We start from the raw sequence: 21115 nt of genomic DNA, 5'->3' as shown, positions 1-21115 counted from the left end.
GAGAGAGAGAGAGAGAGAGAGAGAGAGAGAGAGAGAGAGAGAGAGAGAGAGAGACATTTATGCTTACATATACTCTAAAATGACTGATAGTCTGTTTTATCTTCATATGACTGAATGTGATTATCCATAATTTGTTAGATCATGTGTGTACTTACTGATAACGCTGATAAAAGTTTGTTTTTCAACAAGGAGGGTATGAGACAAAAAGAAACCGCTGCATAGTTTTACCATGTCGACACGTCTCAGTGGAGAACACAAATGAAAAATACCAAAAAAGTGTGTCTAAGTGATTATTTTAGCCACAGCATTTTGCCTGGAAACATTATTAATCTGCTTTGCAAAGGCAATAATATACCTTCCAAATGTAGCTCATTTGTGGATTTGGTTAATGACCTTTGCAAAGGCTCTACCTGTGTTTAAACAGAAAGTTTTGGTGGGACATAATGAAGGGCTTTAGTTATGTCACAACAATAAGCCATGGTTTTCCATACTATGCTTGTCATGCTAGTCAGATGCAGGTGGTAGTTTGTGGTGGGACATTTTCATTGCTGAGAACATTTGACTGGACACAAATCTACATAGTGTAGGATGAGTCATCAATACTGTTTTCCTAGAAAGGAGAGATTTTAAATGTATAGTATGCTTAAAAAAATCAAACTGCTGCATGTTTAGGGGCATGTATTGTATTTACAAAAATTGTATTGACAATACAGCATTGTAATGAAATATAAATTTTAGATGAAAAACTTAAACGTAAAAAAAACAATTATAAATTACAAATGTTGCCTTGCCAACTGACTGAAATAAGTTTAAGCTGAAGTACTAAAATAACAAAAATTAATTATTTTCTAAAATGAAAACTGAAATTATAAAAATAAAATCTAATTCAAGTAATTAATAAATACTACAAAAATAATGAATAATACTACACTGTAATAAGAAATAACACTAAAATAACATTGACACTACTAGCATATACAGACCCTTTCCAAAAATTTCCAAAAAAATTTCAGCAGGATTTGCACCTGCCCACACTGCCAAAATAACCAAAACCTGGTTCAATGACCATGGTATCGCTGTGTAATTACTGTGTGATTTCATGTAATATTCAAATTTTTTGAAATCCTGTTTTCGTGGGGGTTTTTCGTGGAGCTGGAAGCCCAAATTATGTACAAATAAACAACTAAATACTTGAAATGGTTTAAGTTGTGGGCCCTGAATCTATAATCTATGGAAGTTTAACGTTTTGAATGGAATTATAGAAATAAATCAACTTTTCCATGATATTCTAATTTTTTGGAAAGGGTCTGTATATGACCTCAAAGCTAAAAGACATGAACAAAAAGCCATAAAACTCTAATTTTGATTTAATGGGGCCTCTAAATGACTCTTTCCTGAAAGAGCAATGGCTATTAATAACTGTTCCTTTGTTAGTTATTGTTCATTATTCATTTGTGTTGACTTTTTAGTCAGACAGAACAGGAATCTCTGTAGTTCCAAAGGAATGTCGGGGTCTCAGTCTCCGGGTGACCTTCATCCACAGAACTCCTGCTCTGTCCACTGATCTTTGACCTTGTGTAATCCCAAAGTCCCTGGAACAGATCATACTGACAGAAACACCTCCATCATCTGCCTCGAAAGAGCGATGCATCCTGTTATATGAAGAATGTGGCTTTCTCCTCAAAACATCAGACCATATTCTTCTTCTTTATCTATCTCTTTCTTCTGTCTTCTTTCATGTTCTATCTCTCTCCTCAATTCCTTTATTGCCCTCTGTTATCACATTGCCTTATTTTATCTACCTTTGTTTTTTTTGTTTCCACATTCTTTCTCTTTTGTTAACATACCCTCATCATTGCGTCCACCCATCCTCCCCTCATGAAGCCAGATGCATGCTGGGGATTATATACATGTATGTGAGGGGTGCGAGTGGCTTATCTAAGGAGTGTTATCTAAGGAGTGATTGTGATCTTAATGGACACAATGTGCCTAAGACATTCTAAAATCACACATCTGCCATCGTTTTCATGTTAGTATCGCATACTGTATGTCCCTGTTATTCTCATTGCAAAGCATGTACAATAAAGAGATATGGAAACATTCTTAAAGGATTTTTGGTGTGAATGACGAGCAAATGTTCAAAGGTGAAGTGTGTAATATATGTACCTCTAGTGGCACCCAATGGAATTGCCAAAAAATAATTCCTTTGCAGAAATGCAGTAATTTCCTTGAACACAAAGTTGGTTGGACAAACTGATAGTCCCCCCTTAAAGTCTCACCATTGGTCGAGTCATTAGCCTATTTCACACATATAGTCTTTATTGTTTGATCATCCCTTATGCCTGTCATCACAGAATTTACCAGTATTTTGGTGCTGATGTGTGAATGGTCTCTTACCGGTAAAAAGCCAGAACGCTGTTGCTTGTGTGAAGAACAGCATATTTGTGTTTTTACCGGTAAAGTCATTCTGGTAATTTTACGGTAATTTACCGAGATTGCTGTGTGCTGGGCTATTGTTGCAACTGGACTGGTCAGGATTTGGCTAACTTATAGCTTTGGCTGCGTTCACACCATGTTGTAATTACCTTAAAGGTCCCGTATTATGCAAAATTCACTTTTGCATGCTGTTTGGACATAAATGTGTGTTGGCAGTGTGTGTACACAACCAGCCAATAGTGATAAAAATCCACTCACTCCTTTTTTATTAATCCCCATAAATCATCAGCAGTGTCTCCAAACGACCTGTTTTCAGAATGCTGTTTTAGTGACGTCACTAAAACAGGCCCCGCCCACGAGTGTTGACAGACACTGCCGTTCTAACATAGACCCGCCCTGATCGCGTTCACAGCTGCTGCACTGACGAGAATGTCTCCCAAGCGTTGTAGGTGTTGTGTGGCTGGATGTATTAATCCACATAGCTCTCTCTATTTACTCCCGAAATCTGAGGCAGCCGCTGAAGACGAGGTGGAATTATTTTGTTTTTAAAGAAAATGCTCCCTCAACTCTACCGAAATTCGTTTATGTACTTGCGCACTTCTTATAACTTACTGTGTTTACTCAGCTCTTACGGTGATTTTCTGATGTAAAACTTACGCTTCATCTTTTGTGTGATGTACAATAAACTTTATTAAACTCATCAGTATATGTTTGATCATCATTCGGACCTGGTCCAAAACAGCAGACTTGTAGGCTATTAATAGTGGATACATACAAGCAGATGACAAATACGTTATAACCGTAATTAAACTAAACTATACCTGTTCCATCTCCATACAGCACTCTGACTCTGTAGGCATTATTGTCCGACTCGAAATGAACAACGTTACTGAGAGTTTCTGATATTATCATCATTCCGTGAGATGAAATTGTCCTGAGAGACTGAGCGCGAGCTCGTGAAGCTCCGCCCCCTGTGCCGTGCAGCAGCAGCTTATTTGCATTTAAAGGGCACACACTAAAACAGCGCGTTTTTCTGAGCCCCAAAAAATGAGAATTTAAACATGCTGTAAAAAATTATCTGTTGGGTATTTTGAGCTAAAACTTCACATACACACTCTGGGGACATCAGAGACTTATTTTACATCTTGTGAAAATAGGCATAATACGGGACCTTTAAATAAAGCTCTGCATGCTTTCGAATCGCTCTTGTGGTACTTTGATCAAACACCTATCAGTCTGCACAGCACCGTTTCAAGTCGAACACACTTTAAATCTGCAGTAGTTAGGTAGAACAGCAGCCAGGTAAGTCGTAGCTCTCAAAGAGATTACATTTTTTAATTTTTTAATTACAAGTTTTACAAGCACGTGAAGGCTTTTTACAGTTCAGAATTGTTACGGTAATAACGAGATGGCGTGAACGCACCATTTCAATGCATTAACATAAAACTGCACACTTCACTTTTATTACCCCTAATTTCTGAAATGCTCAATAGACTAAAGACTTTACCAAAAGATATTCTACCCGACAACACTATTTTTCCATAGCTGAGAACAAATCCACCCGTTGCATTCCATTCCTTGTTGATGGTGCTGATACTGAGGTCTGGATAAAGAATTGTCTTGCACCCAATCTGTCTAGGGAACACACACACACTAAAACACTGACACCAAAACACACATACCTGAAAATGGCATAAATAACACAAATTGACATAATCCGTATAAAAAAACGATGATGGTTCTCAGATTTACGGCTAAATAATGACCTTAGCAATGTTAGCTAACAGCAAAAAAGTCCCCCATGCTGGCACACTGAGAGCTATCAACAGTAAATCACCCATAAACACGCATAGCCTACATACACATGCATGCCAACACCAACACGATTGTAAAATATAGCACAAAATATACCTCAACGTGCATTAAAAAGTCCACAACCCGTCAACTCAGGTTTCGCAACCATAATGTGAAATTATGAGTCTGCAAATACTATGAAACATGATGCAGTATAGAGAGTTAGCCATATTATCATAGTGTGACTGTGACCACCACAGCAACACACTCTACATTCCTCTATGTGTGGGCCTGTTGTTTTCTCAAATTCACAGAATCAACTCAAGGCCACCGACAGTGAAATACTATTAATACTTCGGAGAACTTCTGGCATACTCAGAATAACTATATTTTAGTCAGAGCACTGTTATCATGTGCTATCCCAAACACACCACCCACCACCCTCATACGAGTGGGAAGATGGTTAAAATGAGCTCAGAACAAAGGAAGAAAAGATGGAGAGGAAGCAGGGAATGAGGTGGCAGAAAATTAGGACAATGTGATACATGAAATGAATAAACATTAGAAAGAACAGCAAAACAAGCATCACTATTTCTATTTCACTACATCTCTTAATATCATGCGGGCTGTTGAAAGTGTAGGCTACTATTACTTTTACAAGTGATCGAACAAAAGATTCCCATAGATTTACATTGAAGAAGAAACTCGACCAATTTCAGCCAACTACTGTAGCAGTAAGTGACCAGCGAACAAACATCTGCTATAGCAAGCAACACACTAAACACAATAAGAACACCTTTAAAACCACATAGCAACACCATGACAATGATGACACTATAATCATTGCAATGACAAAGCTTGAACTGAAAATATAGAACTTAAAACATTTTACCGTCTTAAAATTGAGTGTGGAAGAAATTGTTTACAATGTAGTAACTCTTCAGGGTCCATCACACTTGCCCGGCAGCACTGGACCACCCAAGTATACAAATGTCATATGTTACATTTCAGTCATGAGAGTGAGAGGTTTTTTTGGTATGTGTGTGTTTAAGTATGCAATCGTGTGTGCAAGTATGTGTCCCCAGTCATTATGGGGCAGGATTGGGTCACATTTTTTGGCCTGAAAGGTCCCTGGGCACAGGTTGTCACGGCATTAGGGATCAGAGGTCGTATCAGGTGTCCAACAGAAAAAACAACAACGGGGCAGAGCACTCAAGTACTTATTTACTGGGTGTGTGTGTGTGTGTGTGAGTGAAAGAGAGATGGGATAAACATTGATCAGAAACGCATTAAAACAGTTGGTAGGGTAGAATTATGTGGACTGAAAGTCAGCATTCACTCAGTTATACAAGAAATATCTGAAGTCAAACATGCGGTGATTATCATAAATGAAAACTCCAAAAGCCAAATATGTTGTACTCATCAACAACTAACATTAAATTCAGCAGACTTGCACTGCTTTTGAAACCAAAGAAACACAAAACATTTTTTGAACATTAGGATAACAATCAGAATGTCATTTTAGAAAGACATTCCTTGTGAAAAATGCAATTTAGTACATTTAAAACATCAAATTGAAATGCAATATAACACTTCAGTTAGTACTTTACATGTGCTTTAGTATGTTATTAAACACATCAAAATAATTGTAGCTACTTCTTTAAAGTGTATGGCAAATGGTTATTAAAACAATGATTTAAAATATACTTTAAAATAAAAGAAAGTGTCCTTTTAAAAAGTGTGTGTCAAGAAATATAGTCATGCAAGTGTGCTCTCTTTAAGTACATACGTTGCATTATTTAATTAATAGTACATTATCTGCAAGTACATTTTTTTAAAAACAATAATTTTGAGATTTTAAGTACAGTACAAGTGCACATTCAACAATTAAGCACACTTTTTTTTTCACAAGGTATTATATGTTAAACAGTGAAAAATTAAGAGTGTTTTTACTGGTATATATTATTATGATATGTACTGGAAAATGTATTGTTTTTTTAATTGTAATTTTAAGAATTTTTTGGTGATGGATAGGTTTAGGGTTAGGGGATATAATCTACAATTTGTACAGTAAAAATCATTATGTCTATGGAAAATCCCCATAAAACATAGAAGTGTGTGCATGTGTGTGTGTGTGTGTGTGTGTGTGTGTGTGTGTGTGTGTGTGTGTGTGTGTGTGTGTGTTGAGTACAAAATTTACCAGCCCCCTAGTCTGGTTAAGAATGTGCAGCTGGTAGGGGTCAGACTGGCCCACCCAAAGCCTGAGTGGATATGTGTGTGTTTGTGTGTCTCGATGACCATTCTTACTGCACCTTCTTTGACAGATACAAATGTGTTTATTAAAGATAAACCTATACACATATTCTCTGCATGCATACACAAACCAGGTACTTTTTGCTTCCGGTTCAGGTCTCAGAAATCCTATATATATTAAGTATAAACACTAAATAAGGTAATTTAGTGTTTATGCTTAATATATATATATATATATAATACATACTGTTTGTTGAGTGTGTAGACACACAGATGCTATCTATACCCCCCAAACCTCAAACTTTTTCCATAACTAATGAAGGCATTCCTGCACGTGCACTGAGAAACGTGGGAAAAAAAACGACCCCTCTTTTTTTTCTCCCTCTCTGCAGTGAGAACACCCTCTTCTTTACCCCATAATAACTTCCATATGTTTTATGCAAACCGTTTTGGCAGGAAGTGATGTAAATTGTCCCTCAGGGCATGTTACATGGCGTAAACTGTATCCTTGACTCAGAGATCAGGGTTGACATTACAAGCTACAATCCAAGCTTAAAACAGCCAGCTGCATACAGAAACGGTCCAATCGTTTCAGTGAGAACTTGAGGATAAAAGTTTAATACTCTGATTAAATAAGTATACTTGTATTTCCATCATTACCATATTGCAATATCAAAAATGGTCTAACCATGCTACTGTAAAAATATATAACAATCATGTGGTATGGTCTGAACAATATGACGGTTAGAGACCCACAGGAAGTAAAAGTACAGCAGAGGACAATGAGGATACAAAGAATAATTTGTACCAATTCTAATTACGGAGGACATAAAGCGGACAATGACTGATCCCAAGCTAATAGTATTTTAGGTTTTATCTTGCCACAGTTGCTTTTTGCTTGCTCACTGGGGGTTTTCAAGGCACTATCATCCGTTGGTTTGGAACAGTTTGTACTGTAAAACACTACACATCAAAATTAGAATTGAATGGAACTGGTCAGGGGACAGCTTTCTCTCTCTATGCCTTGAAAGTTCATTCTCATTCCCTATAGGCTAGAAATTGATGGTTCAATACAAAAGATTTAAAAAAGGCAAGATCAGGAACTACGTCTCATTTCTGGAGAGAATCATACACTTATGGTGAAGAACATTCCCTCCAAATGTCACTAACCTCACAATAGCTGGTATTTCCCCCTTTTTTTCCGGCCCTAATTGACTCCTTGGATTAGAGAAAGAGAGTCGGGATGCTAATCCCTGTAATCCAGTATAATCCAGGCTCCAATAACAATGGAAGATGCTGAATTAAGCAGACGGCACTTTGGGAAAACAAGAAATGAGGCTAACCTATGGTGCAGGATTAGGGTGCCATGCAGAGGCACATGAGGAGGCTCATTACCCTGCTGGGCACAGTGGTCCGAGAAAGAGACACAAGAGCAAGACCAATCCTGCCTGGATGCTACAAATCAAAGATGATTGAGAATTTATACTTAGCCTTGTACATCCAACCTAAAACCTCTGAAATGTTGACTTTGGTTTGTTGTTTTTCAGATAGACAATGTCTTTTTATACTTTGAAAAATAAACTGTTCATAATTTGTATACTATATATACATTTTACTCTACCTGGAATCCATACACACTGTATGCAACACAAAATCACATGACTAGTCCTAGACAGCAATGAGGTTAAAGCGAGATCAAATGGATACTTTGTCTTACGTCTTGTGCTCCTCAGTAAAAGATTCTCACGTGAGTAAATCTCACAAACTGCTCAGATTTGCCAAAATACTAAAGCCTACAAGCAAAAGTCAGAGATTTTAATATGAACTCAAACATTTATCATCAAATTCTTCCAAGATCACATCTGAGTTATCCTATTCATATTTATTTACATATTAACATTATGTAAAAATGTTCTAATTTGTATTTATTTTTATTTTTCCCATTACATAAACTTATGTAACAAGAAATAAAGTTTCAGTTACGAGACATGTTGCAATTGTGAGATAAAAAAAAAAAAACTATAAGATGTCAAATCATGAGATACAAAGCCATACTTCTGATGAATAAAAATGTTATTCATTCACTTTTATTTTTCTGTACTAGGAATATCACATAATGCCAAGTATAATCATTCACTAATCCTTCCAATTTTTTTTTTACTTTATCACATCACATAATGGAAAGTATAATCATTCACTTACCCATCCAATAATTTTTTACCATGAATATCACATAATGCAAAGTACTTCATTATGTGATATTTATATTCATTTTTTTTAAAAGACATTTATTATATTTAATATCACTGTGAGCATGTTTGTGTGTGTTTACTGTATACAGCACCTGTTTCCAGCTCCCCTCTGCCTGTGCGTGTTTGCATATTTACATCATGATTTATAGTTATCAATGCTTTCAAACACAGGGGATCTTGTCACGCACATCTCTCAATCTCCTGCCATTTCAAGCCTATAAATGTATAGTCAACAAATTACTGTACTTCACTTTGGCTGCCATCCTTTGTTTGATATACAAATATGACGCCAGTTCCGACAGATGAAAACCCCTTAAGGCAGATAGATTTCTTATGCTGAGACCTCAGGGGCCTCAGACAAATATATTGAGTTCTGCCCATGCCGGGCCAATGAGCTATCAACACCACGCTGCAAGCCAAATATACTAAACGTCTTGTGCTCTTGACAAGCTTGAGTTACGAGATGAAAGTGGGCCGAAACATTCAGGGTTCTGGCTCATGTGAGGAGAGAAACAAAGACTTACAGACAAACACAACCACACATGTTAGATGTACTGTACCACATATTCAGGCCACTGATAGAGAGCATTTTTAAGATGAATTAATGTTATTAGTCAATGACTGCTGGAAATACTCATGGCAGATAGTATGGAAATGAATCTAAAGGGGGAGATAAAGCATAAAGCAGCTTATATGTTTTCCATGACTGCCTAAACAGTGTCCCCTAAACAGAACTATCTCTTTCTTTTTAATCCTCTTACATAAACCAAAAACTCAAAGTGGGTCTTTGTGATGTGTAATATCAATGATATCATTCCATTTACTGTATGTGTCATGTCTGCTTTTCCCCCATTTTCTCTGACACACAGAGCAAGACAAAGCCCTTGTTTTGCACTCTAAGAATGCCTGATACAGCACGCCTGACCTTGAACATTTCGGAAAACACAGATTTCCTGCTTAAGGTCAAAAATGAGGTTCAATTTTCCACATCCTTCTCTAAAAACATTTTTTTGCTCTTTTTACATACAGTATCCCTCTCATTCTCGCCAAGGCCAACTTTAACTTATTAAAACTGATAGGAAAATCAAGCCTTCTACACAGCTTAGCTGTTTAGCACTGTTTAACGGAAACCATCATCTAAAACAACAACAAAAACATTTTTTTATTTCAGTTCCAATAAGAGCAACAAGGTAAATTATTCATAAACACTTAGGGAAGGTGGTCACATAACTTTGATATGAAGGATTTTGAATTATTAAATATTCAACTTAGAGGTACAAATTAATAAAGTTTGCAGTAAAAGGGGTTACAAAACCAGACACAAATATTGGAATATTTTAGGTTGGGAAAATTTGTAATATTGTTGAAGAGAACTACTTTCCAAGCTGGAATGGATTTAGACAAAGAAACATTTGTCGTCTACTTATTAGAATAAAGAACTTGCTACTAAAACTACAATACATTACTTAGAAAACTGAAAGTTAATTTTAAGGGTAATAAATAAGGATACTTTTCAAAGTACTTTTCGAAAGAAGTCTCTCCAAAGCTGCTCCAAAGATTTGATTAAAAAAGAAAAACAGTAACAAAAATATTTTTAACAGGTCTTACAATTTAAAATAAGTGTTTTATATTTTTAATTATTTTAAAATTGAATTACAAAAAATTTCCCCACAAGGACAAGGACTTTGGATATTGTCATCTTTGTGGGGAAATTTTGCCCCCATAACGTAGGGTATACCTGTACCCCCCACCCCTAGTATGTGACGCCTCAATAAACTTAATTCTGGGAATTCACTGTCACTGCTAGCTCAAATGACATACAAGGGTAGCCAAGGCCTTTTAGCTTGAAGTGCTCCGTCAGTATTTAACATAACTTAGCAAGAGCAAAGATGTCAGCGAAAGAGAAAGAATGTTCTAGTTAGCTTGTGTGTGTATCAAAAGGCAGAATCCTTCACGTGTTTACCAGGTACACTTATGTAATCCGTTTAGGAATGGCAGGAACGAACAAACACAAAGTGGACACACACTTGCAAACAAACAAACACACTTGATGGTCAAAGACATTGAATAGTGTCAGTGTAAACAGTAGTTTCTCTTGTAAACAGGAATGACTTCATCTGTATTTCGCGACATGCGCTATGGTGTGTGTCTGTGGGTACTTGCTGAAACGTGTAAACTTGCATTCCTTGTGTCATGCATTAGTAGTGTATAGTGTATCAATGATCTGCTCTCTGGCTCCATTTCTTAAGTCTTGTCTCCTTGACCTCTGTCTGAGCAGTCTGCTATGTTGACCCATTGATCAAGATTAAATGGACACAGTCATTCAATGAGAAACTTGCTTATTTTTTTTCTATTAACTCAGTCAAGATGACTACAGACTGAAAGATGAAACATAAAGGATCCCATTGAGATAAGGGAGAATTTTAAGCTCAGATTGGATTCAAATACGGTAATCTTGTGAAAAATCATGGCAATTTAACACAATTTAAATTAATATTACCAATTTCAATTTTGTTCATAAATGCCGATATACCTGTAACTCAAGGTTTTTGATGACATTGACTTATCTACTGAAAGCATTATGACTTTTGACATCGATAAATAACATCAACAACTTATTTGCCCTTCACCACATTACCTTGTTTCTGCTCTTAAACAGACCTTTTTAAACTTAACATTCCATCCATCTTCCCCTGCCTCTTACTGACATTTTAAGTGTTGTTTGCCATGTGCTTCTGAAATGTGGAGTCAAGCATGCACTGGGTAATCAGATGGAAGACTCTTTCGCTCACCTCAGAGCACAAACTCACACAAAAAACTCACTCGCTCACATCCATAGACATCCAGACATGTGCATGCACAAGATGGGATGATCATAAGAATGTTCTCAGTGTGTTTAGCTGGTGGAAGTTGGCGGCGGTAAAGGCTGTTATTATCATGTTCCAGCAGCTTTAGCCGCTCAGAAAGAAGAAAATGAGAGGGAGGATGAGAGACAGCGACAGAGAGAGAGTCTCTCTTCAGTAAACTTTAAAGTGGCTGCTGGTACCATAGCACACTCTAATTTACTGTTTACGTTGTAATTCAGCATAAAGAAAAGCAAGTCTAAATGTTGGACACTTCAGTTGCCTCTTTAAAAAGTGCATAAATGATGATTGACACCAGGTTTAAACAATTCCAGAGCCCAAAGAAAGTATGAATGGTGTGTAAAGGTTCTCCTCACACCAACGAAAACCTTGTATTTAGTTATTAGTATTTGATTTGATAAATTGTTCAATGACAGGTTTTAGTTAACTAACCTCATTTTTTGGTCTAGCCCCAGAAGTTCCAGAGGGTCCTGAAGAGGACAGTGATGATGAAGAGCGATAAAGTGAGGTGTTTAGAGACTGGGAGGAGGCTGAAAGACTTCCTGCTGAATCCAGCGGTTCTAAATCAACTTCCTGTTTAAGAAAAGAGTAACATCGTCATATAAAAACAATCACTACTGTATCAAACCTGTCAAGTACTTTACATAGATTTTGTACTGAAGATCTGATGCAGTTGCTGACCATTATTTCATACATCATCATCACAAGTCTTTCAGATGAAATTAGTGTATCATTTGCATGAAAGCTTCTGATTGGTGGCCACTCACAGAGATGATCCGCCTCTTTAAATTGGGAGTTCCACTGAGGGAGGAGCTTAGAGCATTTTCAATCTCTTTGTCCAACTGATCCAACTTCATTATTAACAGAACCATGGAGTCCAAACGTGACCTTTCCTTCTCCCTCTCCTCCCGTGAGCTCTGAAAGGAGATAAACAGTTTAGCAAAATCAGATTTTATTCAAGAAATATAAGCTTAAAACCAACACTGACATTAATCTGATGGCTTCCAATGACAATTCTTAAAACATATGTCACAGCAGACCAGCCGCCGACTCGGATGAAGACAGGACTTTTCCATGTAAGCTGAGGCAACACATCATTATATTTAATCTAATCTTTTCTTTACCCTGAATAGTGGCCAGTGCTATTATGAACAGTTAACCTAAAAATAATTGTTATAAACTACTCCCTAATCTATCATTTCTAAACCTGTGAAACAATATACATAATTATTTTAATTATAATAAATTTTTTTTTACATAATTATTGTAATATATAATATAGAACTGACTTTCATTGTGTTTAGATATTCTTGACAATATTACAAAGCCTGGTTTTAATGCCAATAGATTATTATTTAAAATATTTGAAATTATTATTTATATTATTAATTTTTTTTACCAAAAAGGGATGAAAATGAGCTGAAGAAAATAAAAGTGCATACAAATACAGAAAGTGGGAGTATTTAATTAATAATAAATACTATAATAATAAAAAAAATACAACAGTAAATAGTTATAAAAAGTTATTTATTTAGTATATGAAAAATAAATATATATATATTTTTAGACAATATTACAAAGCCTGGTTTTAATGCCAATAAATTATTATTTAAATTATTATAAATGATTAATAGCCTACTTATAATCAGTGTTGGGTAACTTACTTTAATAAAAAATATATAAATTACTAGCTACTAATTGCATCTTTAACAGTGTTATTATATTACTGTACTAATTATGCTCTCATTTTATTAATTAATTATTAATTATTTGTTGTTTTAATTTATTATTAATTACTTTCTAAATCCCATAGCTGAAGACAATAAAAAATGCAGAAAGATGGTATTTTGTAAACTGTTTTTGGTTAGCAAAATCCCCTTCTCTGCATCTTCACAGTCCACAGTGGCGGAATGATTAAATTACTAGCAGAGAGCTACACAGAGAGGAAAGAGAGAGATAGAGAGAGTGGAAGACACAAGTTGTAATGCTACTCAAGCAGAGAGGAATGATGCTGGCACTTGCCCTGTGTCTGAACCAGGCCTGTGCAAACAGCCCCACACAAAGCAGAGCAGTGTGTAAAGGGCTTGCGTAGCTTGTTCTGGTATTTACCCTTAATACACGCTTGTCTATCACAGAGCACACAGTTAGAGAAAGAGAGACACTCTGCTAATAATGAGCTAACAAAAATCCAATTCATTGTCCCAAACACATTTGATGAGCACTTCTACATGGAAAATGTTTGCTCAAGTCATTATAAAATTTTATTTGCAGGGTTAAAAATCGGTTCACCACAAAAATAAAATTTCTCAATTATCAATTATCTTTCTTCAGTGGAACACAAGGAATAATGTTGCTCTGTTCTAATGAAAGTGAAAGGGGAGTGGTACTGTCTAGCCCCATAAAAGAGTTAATTTGTGCGATTTTTATTTTATATACTGTACAGTATACTTCTTAAACCATATGATAGTGAAGGATTCCAAATTTAAGAATCTATTTCAAATATGCTTTCTTACATAACATCACGGTAAAGAATATTGTATTTAGTGTTTAAGGGTAAGATAATGATTCTGCTCAGCAAAGTTGCCTTTCCTGTTTTCTCCTTATTGTCTTTAATGGCTCTTGGAGTCCCAGTTTCACTCAGACTGATGGGATTAGCACACGAATGATTCATCTATGCAATTTGCAATGCAATAGACTGTTATGCTGATTGAATTAGGATTTGCCAGACCCTCAGTCTGGGGTGTGTTACCTGAACCTGTATACTCATTTACATGCTTTGTTTGAATTTGTCTCCACCTTCAAAAGTCCCTCCTCCTAAAAAGCCTATAAGACACCATGAACAATTATGTACTTCAGACTGTTTGGAAGAACTGTAGAAACGTCCTCAATAAAGAATAACTTCTTGAACGTGATCCCAAACGTCTCCTGGTTTTGCTGAAAAAGTTTACAACAATAGCTTAACATGAGGAATGGCCTGACATTTGAATCAATAATTATTGAAAATCTCATTCGGATTTTCATATATGCTTCATGCCAGGTTTGATCAGTCATGTAAAATGGCATTGGTAGTAAAAGCAGAAACATTCGATTAAAAACATAATTTTGTGTTCCTTTGAAGGTCATTTGGGTAGGGAATAACATGAGGATGAATAAGTAAGTTTAAGTTTTAATGTGAAGTACTTTAACTCCAACACTGTCATGCTGTAAAGAGATTTTGGCTGCAATTTACACACACAAACACATTCATTACAGTCACAAGGCCATTTAGTGTCACTGATTAGGTGTGACTGGTGCAGCTGTTGACAAATTTAGCACATCATCACAAAGGATGTGCATGAATGTGTGTTGTGTTCCACAAAAAAACTAAAATCTAAAAGACACTGTGCTTTATGTATTGTTTTTCTCTATACTTAAATTCCATAAAATTAGGTCAAACAAACACAATCATGCCACTCATGACACATCAGCTGACAACAGTGCCAGAGAACAGGAAAAGTTCCTCATTCTGCTTTGAATGAGAGAGTGTGTGTGTGTGTGTGTGTGTGTGTGTGTGTGTGTGTGTGTGTGTGTGTGTGTGTGTGTGTGTGTGTGTGTGTGTGTGTGCTAATTTAGAGCACTTTGTCTCAGAAAATATATTGTTTGTTTAGTACTGTTCTCTGTGAGCAGAGTCAGGCAGAATATAATCTGTCTGTTAAAGGTAGGGTAGGTAGGATTTTTATAAAAAAACTTTTTTTCAAATTTGTTTAAACTGTCTTTATATACCAATACATAATTAAAATGTAAGTGCTCTGAAAAAGAGAGTATAAAAATCGAGTGACTGTAGACCTTTTAATCTGCAATAAACATAGCTCATTATTTCCATTCGGGACGAAACAATTGATTGGTTTGGGCGACTGTCACTCACTCTCGCAACCATGGCTACCACCCCTGTTGCTAGATCTGCCCATATGCGCGCGCACCCGTTTGATTTGAGGAGTGCAAGAGAGGCGCAGAACCTACGAAGAGTAAAATTATGGCAGAGAAAGAGCATTCAAAATTCAAAGCACCTGCATATTCAGTCAGCGAAGGCAAACAAGGCAAAAACTACTTCCTCGGACCCTGGTTGCCCGCACTCTTGAACGACCTCCTCTGCTTCGCCCTCGACCGACGAAGTGGTACCTGTCTCCGGAGTGTAGTCCTCATTAGAGTCAACAATGTTTTCATCATGGAAACTCGCAAAACACCGTATATGTTATGAATCTTACACGAAATTCACCTTCATCACAGTGTAACTGATGGTAATGGAAAAACGTGTATCAATGCAACCTGTTTTTAGCTTTGCCTTATAAATATAGCTCGTTACCTATAAATATAGCTTGTTACCGAATCAAACAAAGTATATTTTAAACTTTACCAGTATCGATATGCTAGCTTGATAGTGAGTAGCCTACTAAAAGAAATCTTATTTGTTTATATTTATAGTGATAAAGTTAGGTATTTTATTACATGTGATTCTGACATGATGTCACTGCATGCACTGCGCTCCTTCCTCTCCACTCGTGTCAGGTAAATAAATGCGTCTTCCAGCTGAGCCTTAGCGTTTGGCGTCGCGCGTTCATGTGTTTTGGGGGCGTGGCTTTGGAAGGAGCTCAGAAGGGAGGGGGTGGAGTGAATGGAATTAATTAGCTGTGTTTACAACAGTCGTGAGAGGTCTACATACACTCGATGTTTATACTCTCTTTTTCAGAGTACTTACATTTTAATTATGTATTGGTATATAAAGTTTAAACAAATTTGGAATGTCTTTTTTTTTTTTTTTAGAAAAATCCTACCTACCCTGCCTTTAAAGTGCAGTCAAAGACACGCTATTTGCAATCTATTATCTATTCCTGGAAATACACTACGATAAAATGTAAATAAAAAATCATTGGAATCCTTTGCCACGTTTAACGTACACTGTCAATTTTTAGGATTGACAACCGCATTTACTTACAGATCTCGAAATGTCCCGTTCACACAGCAATTTAGCCTACAGTAGTGTCTCAAATACTATCTATGAATGTTCAAGCCCATATTCTCTTACTAGTAACCATAGCGACAGTGACCAAAGTGATATCAAAGATGGCGACGTCCATAAAAGTCTTTCATTAACAGACAGCAGCTTCAATGTAAACATGCGCTAGCCGGACGCCTTTAACCGTTGCACTCCCGTCTCGCGCATGATCCGCACAACTGATGGAGCCGCTCCGGTGGAGAACCAAGAACCTTCAGATGATGCAGAGATAATATCTCCCGCTGTAAGTCACCTAAAACAGAACCACACACAAACATCCTTTGCAGAAGAGCTGTCTCTGGCACTGTATGAAGTGACAGACAACTAGTCCAGTATGGTTCTGTTAACACAGCGCAATTTTTTTTCGAGAATGCGGTGATAAAATGCGGTTGTCACTCACGTAAATAATCGCACTGTGTGTAAATGTAACTGTATTAAGGACTCAATATGGTTAACCATATTCTGCTGCTGTGTGAACGTGGCCTTTATATCACAGAATAGCTAACTAACTGAACTAAATACAAATTGTTTTATATTTATAAAATACACACACACACACACACACACACACACACACACACACACATTATATATATAGGCTACTTTATATAAAAGTTTATATTATAACCAGCGTTATTTTAGGGTAATTATGCTATTATAGTTTTTGTTAATATTTTGAATTAGATTTAGTTTTTATATTTTCTGTTCACTTTTTAATTTTGTTTTGTTTTTTAAATATATATATTAAGTTTCTGTATTTCATTTGAGTTATTTTAGAACTGTATTTCAACTTCAAACAAAAAGAAAATGAGAATTTTTGCATTAATTAGCAACTAGCTGAAATAAAATAAGTTTAGGCTAATTCTTTATATTTTACTTTATTTCAGTAATGTTTATTTTATTTGAAGTAATGCATTTTTTTCCCCCAATGTTTTTAGTTAATGGTAATAATCCTGACACTAAATAAAATGAACAAACTAATCAATCAGTCACTAAAAAAATAAAAATAAAATAAAACATAAATAAAGAGTTTTCTTGAAGTTTTAATTTAAGGAAAATGCTAAAAAAAAAAAAAAGAAAAAAAAAGATGAATGAACGGAAAGAAACACAGAGCTTAAATAGACAAACTAAACCAATCATCCAAAGGAATACAAGGTGTAAACCATAATCAAACAATGAGGAACTGTAACTGATTGAAACAAAATAAACTAACTGACGGCACAGGACTAAAACAAAATGCACTCAAACAGAAAACAAACTCAGAATACCATCACACCTAAAGTTTGAAATTTTGAAGTTAAAATGTATGGCAATTAAAATACAGTGTGAATGCGCTTATCACAGTCACAAATGAGATCTCTTTAAAATCCAAATGGTTTCTCTTTGACACAAATGAGATTAAATGGAGAACGAATGGAGACTTTTGCTTACGTCTCCTGCTTCTCAGATTTTCTCATGAGAAAACCTCCCCAGCTGGTGTACACTTCTCCTCTAGAGTTTCAATAATGACTCTAACTGTGCTCATGTTTACCAGGATACCAAAGTCTGCGATCAAAAGTCAGAGATCTCAATCTAAACTCAAACATGATTTAGTTCTTCCAAAACCACATTTTCTGAGCTATATACTGTATGCTATCCACAGCATATTCATAGCTCTACTTTTAATGACAATCTCTTACATTTTATTAGCTTGTATTTTTATTTTTCCTAAGCAATTTAAATAGAAAAGGCAAAATTTTATAATAAAAAAAAGTAACTTCATTATCAGAAAATAAAGTAAAGTGGCACAGTAATTTTTAAAAGGTCAGAGGTAACAACACACAGGCCAGGGTAACCGGAAAGTACACATTAACATCACATGCCTGCAAGTTTTTAATGATTGAACTACAGCAAGATTCCTCTCATCTGTCTTGCTTTCTTCATGTCTTATATGTGATATCAGGTGTTACACTGACCTCAGGTGGTGTGTTTTTAGTAAGACACTGCAGCTGTGTACATCCTTAAAGAAACACACATACACTGATGCACAAACCCAAGCTTGTGTATAGGCTATATAGGGTCAGAAATTAAGTACGGCTTGGGGCAAAAATTCCATAGAAAGTGACAAGCACCTAAAAATGAGGAGGTAAATGTGTTCTGATATAGCTCTTAATATTAAATTCTAAGCTACAGTAGTAGCTATACATTAACATTATAAAAAATATTCAAAAAATATTCAAAAGAACAAATGTTATATTCAATATAATTTATATAATGCCTCTGAAAGTCTAATCCATGTGGCAAATACCTCTTAATGGAGAAAGCAGACATTTTATGCCATTGTAAACCGTTTTCGGTCCTCAAGGTCTTTTTTTTTTGTCAGGTTTTTCAAATGTTCTAGGACATTCTGAGACCTTTCATAGCTACAAGGACAGCAAAGCATGTACACACACATGCCCTCACTCATACACACAACACATTCTACATTCATACAGCACACCTCTCACTACAGTGACCTTTCCTTGACATTTCGACTGTGCATCTGCTTGTGTTATAATAAGCTTCAATATAAAGTGTGAGACTGAAAATGCATTTTTATTTGAATGTTATGCTGAAACACTCTCCTCAAATAATTAAAGTCACTTAATTCACTTGACCTCATAGATGATAAATCATCATTTGAAGTCAAGTAAAATTAAGTAAAAATGTTTTAATTAAAGGTGCTCGTTTGTTCTCAGGTAAATAGCACATGCAGAAATGTGCTATTTACTTCATTCATGATTGATTTATTAATACACATCTGATAATAGAGAACATTATTGAAGTTGGTGAATGGTACAGGTCATTGAGTTTATTCTCAGTAATTGGATTTCAGCCAGTTCAGTCCTTGGGCAGCTGTTGTCTGTTATATGTTTCTTATTCATTCTCTCTCTCTCTCTCTCTCTCTCTCTCTCTCTCTCTCTCTCTCTCTCTCTCTCTCTCTCTCTCTCTCTCTCTCTCCACACTTTATAATCATTTGGCCTCAACCACCTTACATAGCATTCTGCCGATAAAGATGCTTTGCATGGTCAATTTGTTTATAGTCATAGAGTCTCTTTATGAGACTGCGATAGAAAGCAAATGTTCCCCTCATTTGTAAATCGCTTTGAATAAAAGCGTCTGCTAAATGATTAAATAATTTGTCTTTGAACACTAGAGTCTGTGGACAGAACATTGAAAATAAATGCTGAATCGGTGCTCAAGAAACATTTCTTATTATCAATGTTGAAAACATTTGTGCTGCTCATTTTGTAAAAACTGACTTTTAAAGAGTTTCAAATAATAAATGGATATCTTGTGTAGCTTTATAAATATTTTTACTGTAACTTTTGGTCACTTTAATGCATCCTTGCTGAATAAAAGTAAGAAAAAATCATTTAATTAAAAAAAAATCTTACTGACCCCAAACTTTTGAGTAGTAGGTGTAATTGCCTGTGATGAAGAATATTTGTACAAGTAGAGGTATTATTTGCCTCCACGTCATTCATTACAATATTTTAATGCACAGCTAGCCATGGTCTGTCTGAATACTTGATTCTGATTGGCTGAAAGGTGAATCCCACTTATACCATGACCATTTGCCAGCAGTGACAAGTTAAAGCTGTCATTAATGTTTGCAGCGCTAAACTTAACCAGAAGGGTTGAATTGACGGTTATTTTTGTCAGCTATGACTATAGATCTAGCATTATGTCTGCATTTAATAAGACACAGAGATTAAGTAGTGTGGTAAAGTTACATTTATATGAATGAATTAGCCTAGAGAGAGAGACAGAGAGAGAGAGAGAGAGAGAGAGAGAGAGAGAGAGAGAGAGAGAGAGAGGGTGTGTGTGTGTGTGTGTGTGTGTGTGTGTGTGTGTGTGTGTGTGTGTGTGTGTGTGTGTGTGTGTGTGTGTGTGTGTGTGTGTGTGTGAGAATTACTTGCGCCTGTGCAGCATCTCTCTTCTAGCAATAAAGCTGCGAGATGAATTAATTAAAAACAAATACATTAGAACCTCCTTGCTGTGTAATATAATGTAGTGATTCAGTATGACGTATGTGTATGTGTGCTTCATTGAAAGCAGCATATTAATATATAACGGTGATTACTGACATGGCTTTTTGATTGCATCTTCCAGCCAATCAGAATCAAGTATTCAGGCATCATTTATAATTTATACCGGCAGTGTGAAAACTAAATATTTGCTGCTTTCTGCATACGCTGTGAAACAGAGCTAAGATGGCCTTAGAGGGCTAGAAAGAAATCAAAAGATTTATGCATGAGTTTGCGTGTGTTCTCTCTCTATTATTATAATGTCTTGTGACTGCCTCCCCATTTATTTTCCATTTAGCTCAGAATTATCCTGTCAGAGTCAGTGCTTTGCTGTTGGATTTGCAGAGGTGAGCCAGAATTATGCGTCTGTGTGTGTGTGTGGTGAAAGGCTAGTTGCGTATGCCTAAGCTTTTCCATGACACACACTTGTTCTGA

General features: G+C 35.9%; 1 protein-coding gene across 3 annotated transcripts in view; it reads right to left on the bottom strand.

Annotated features, from left to right (window-relative positions):
* Window positions 1-21115, bottom strand: part of dlc1 (DLC1 Rho GTPase activating protein) — a 126974-nt gene that overhangs the window by 88789 nt on the left and 17070 nt on the right. For all 3 annotated transcript variants that reach the window (XM_079898694.1, XM_079898692.1, XM_079898693.1), the window contains 2 exons: window positions 12367-12516; window positions 12032-12172 (listed from right to left, as the gene is read on the bottom strand). In XM_079898694.1, coding sequence (XP_079754820.1) covers window positions 12032-12172; window positions 12367-12516 — 291 coding nt within the window. The remainder of the gene's footprint in view (window positions 1-12031; window positions 12173-12366; window positions 12517-21115) is intronic.

This window comes from Squalius cephalus, assembly GCF_949319135.1.
Source record: "Squalius cephalus genome assembly, chromosome: 2".
In the NCBI taxonomy this organism is placed as follows: Eukaryota; Metazoa; Chordata; class Actinopteri; order Cypriniformes; family Leuciscidae; genus Squalius; species Squalius cephalus.
This window is presented reverse-complemented; position numbering and strand designations above follow the sequence as displayed.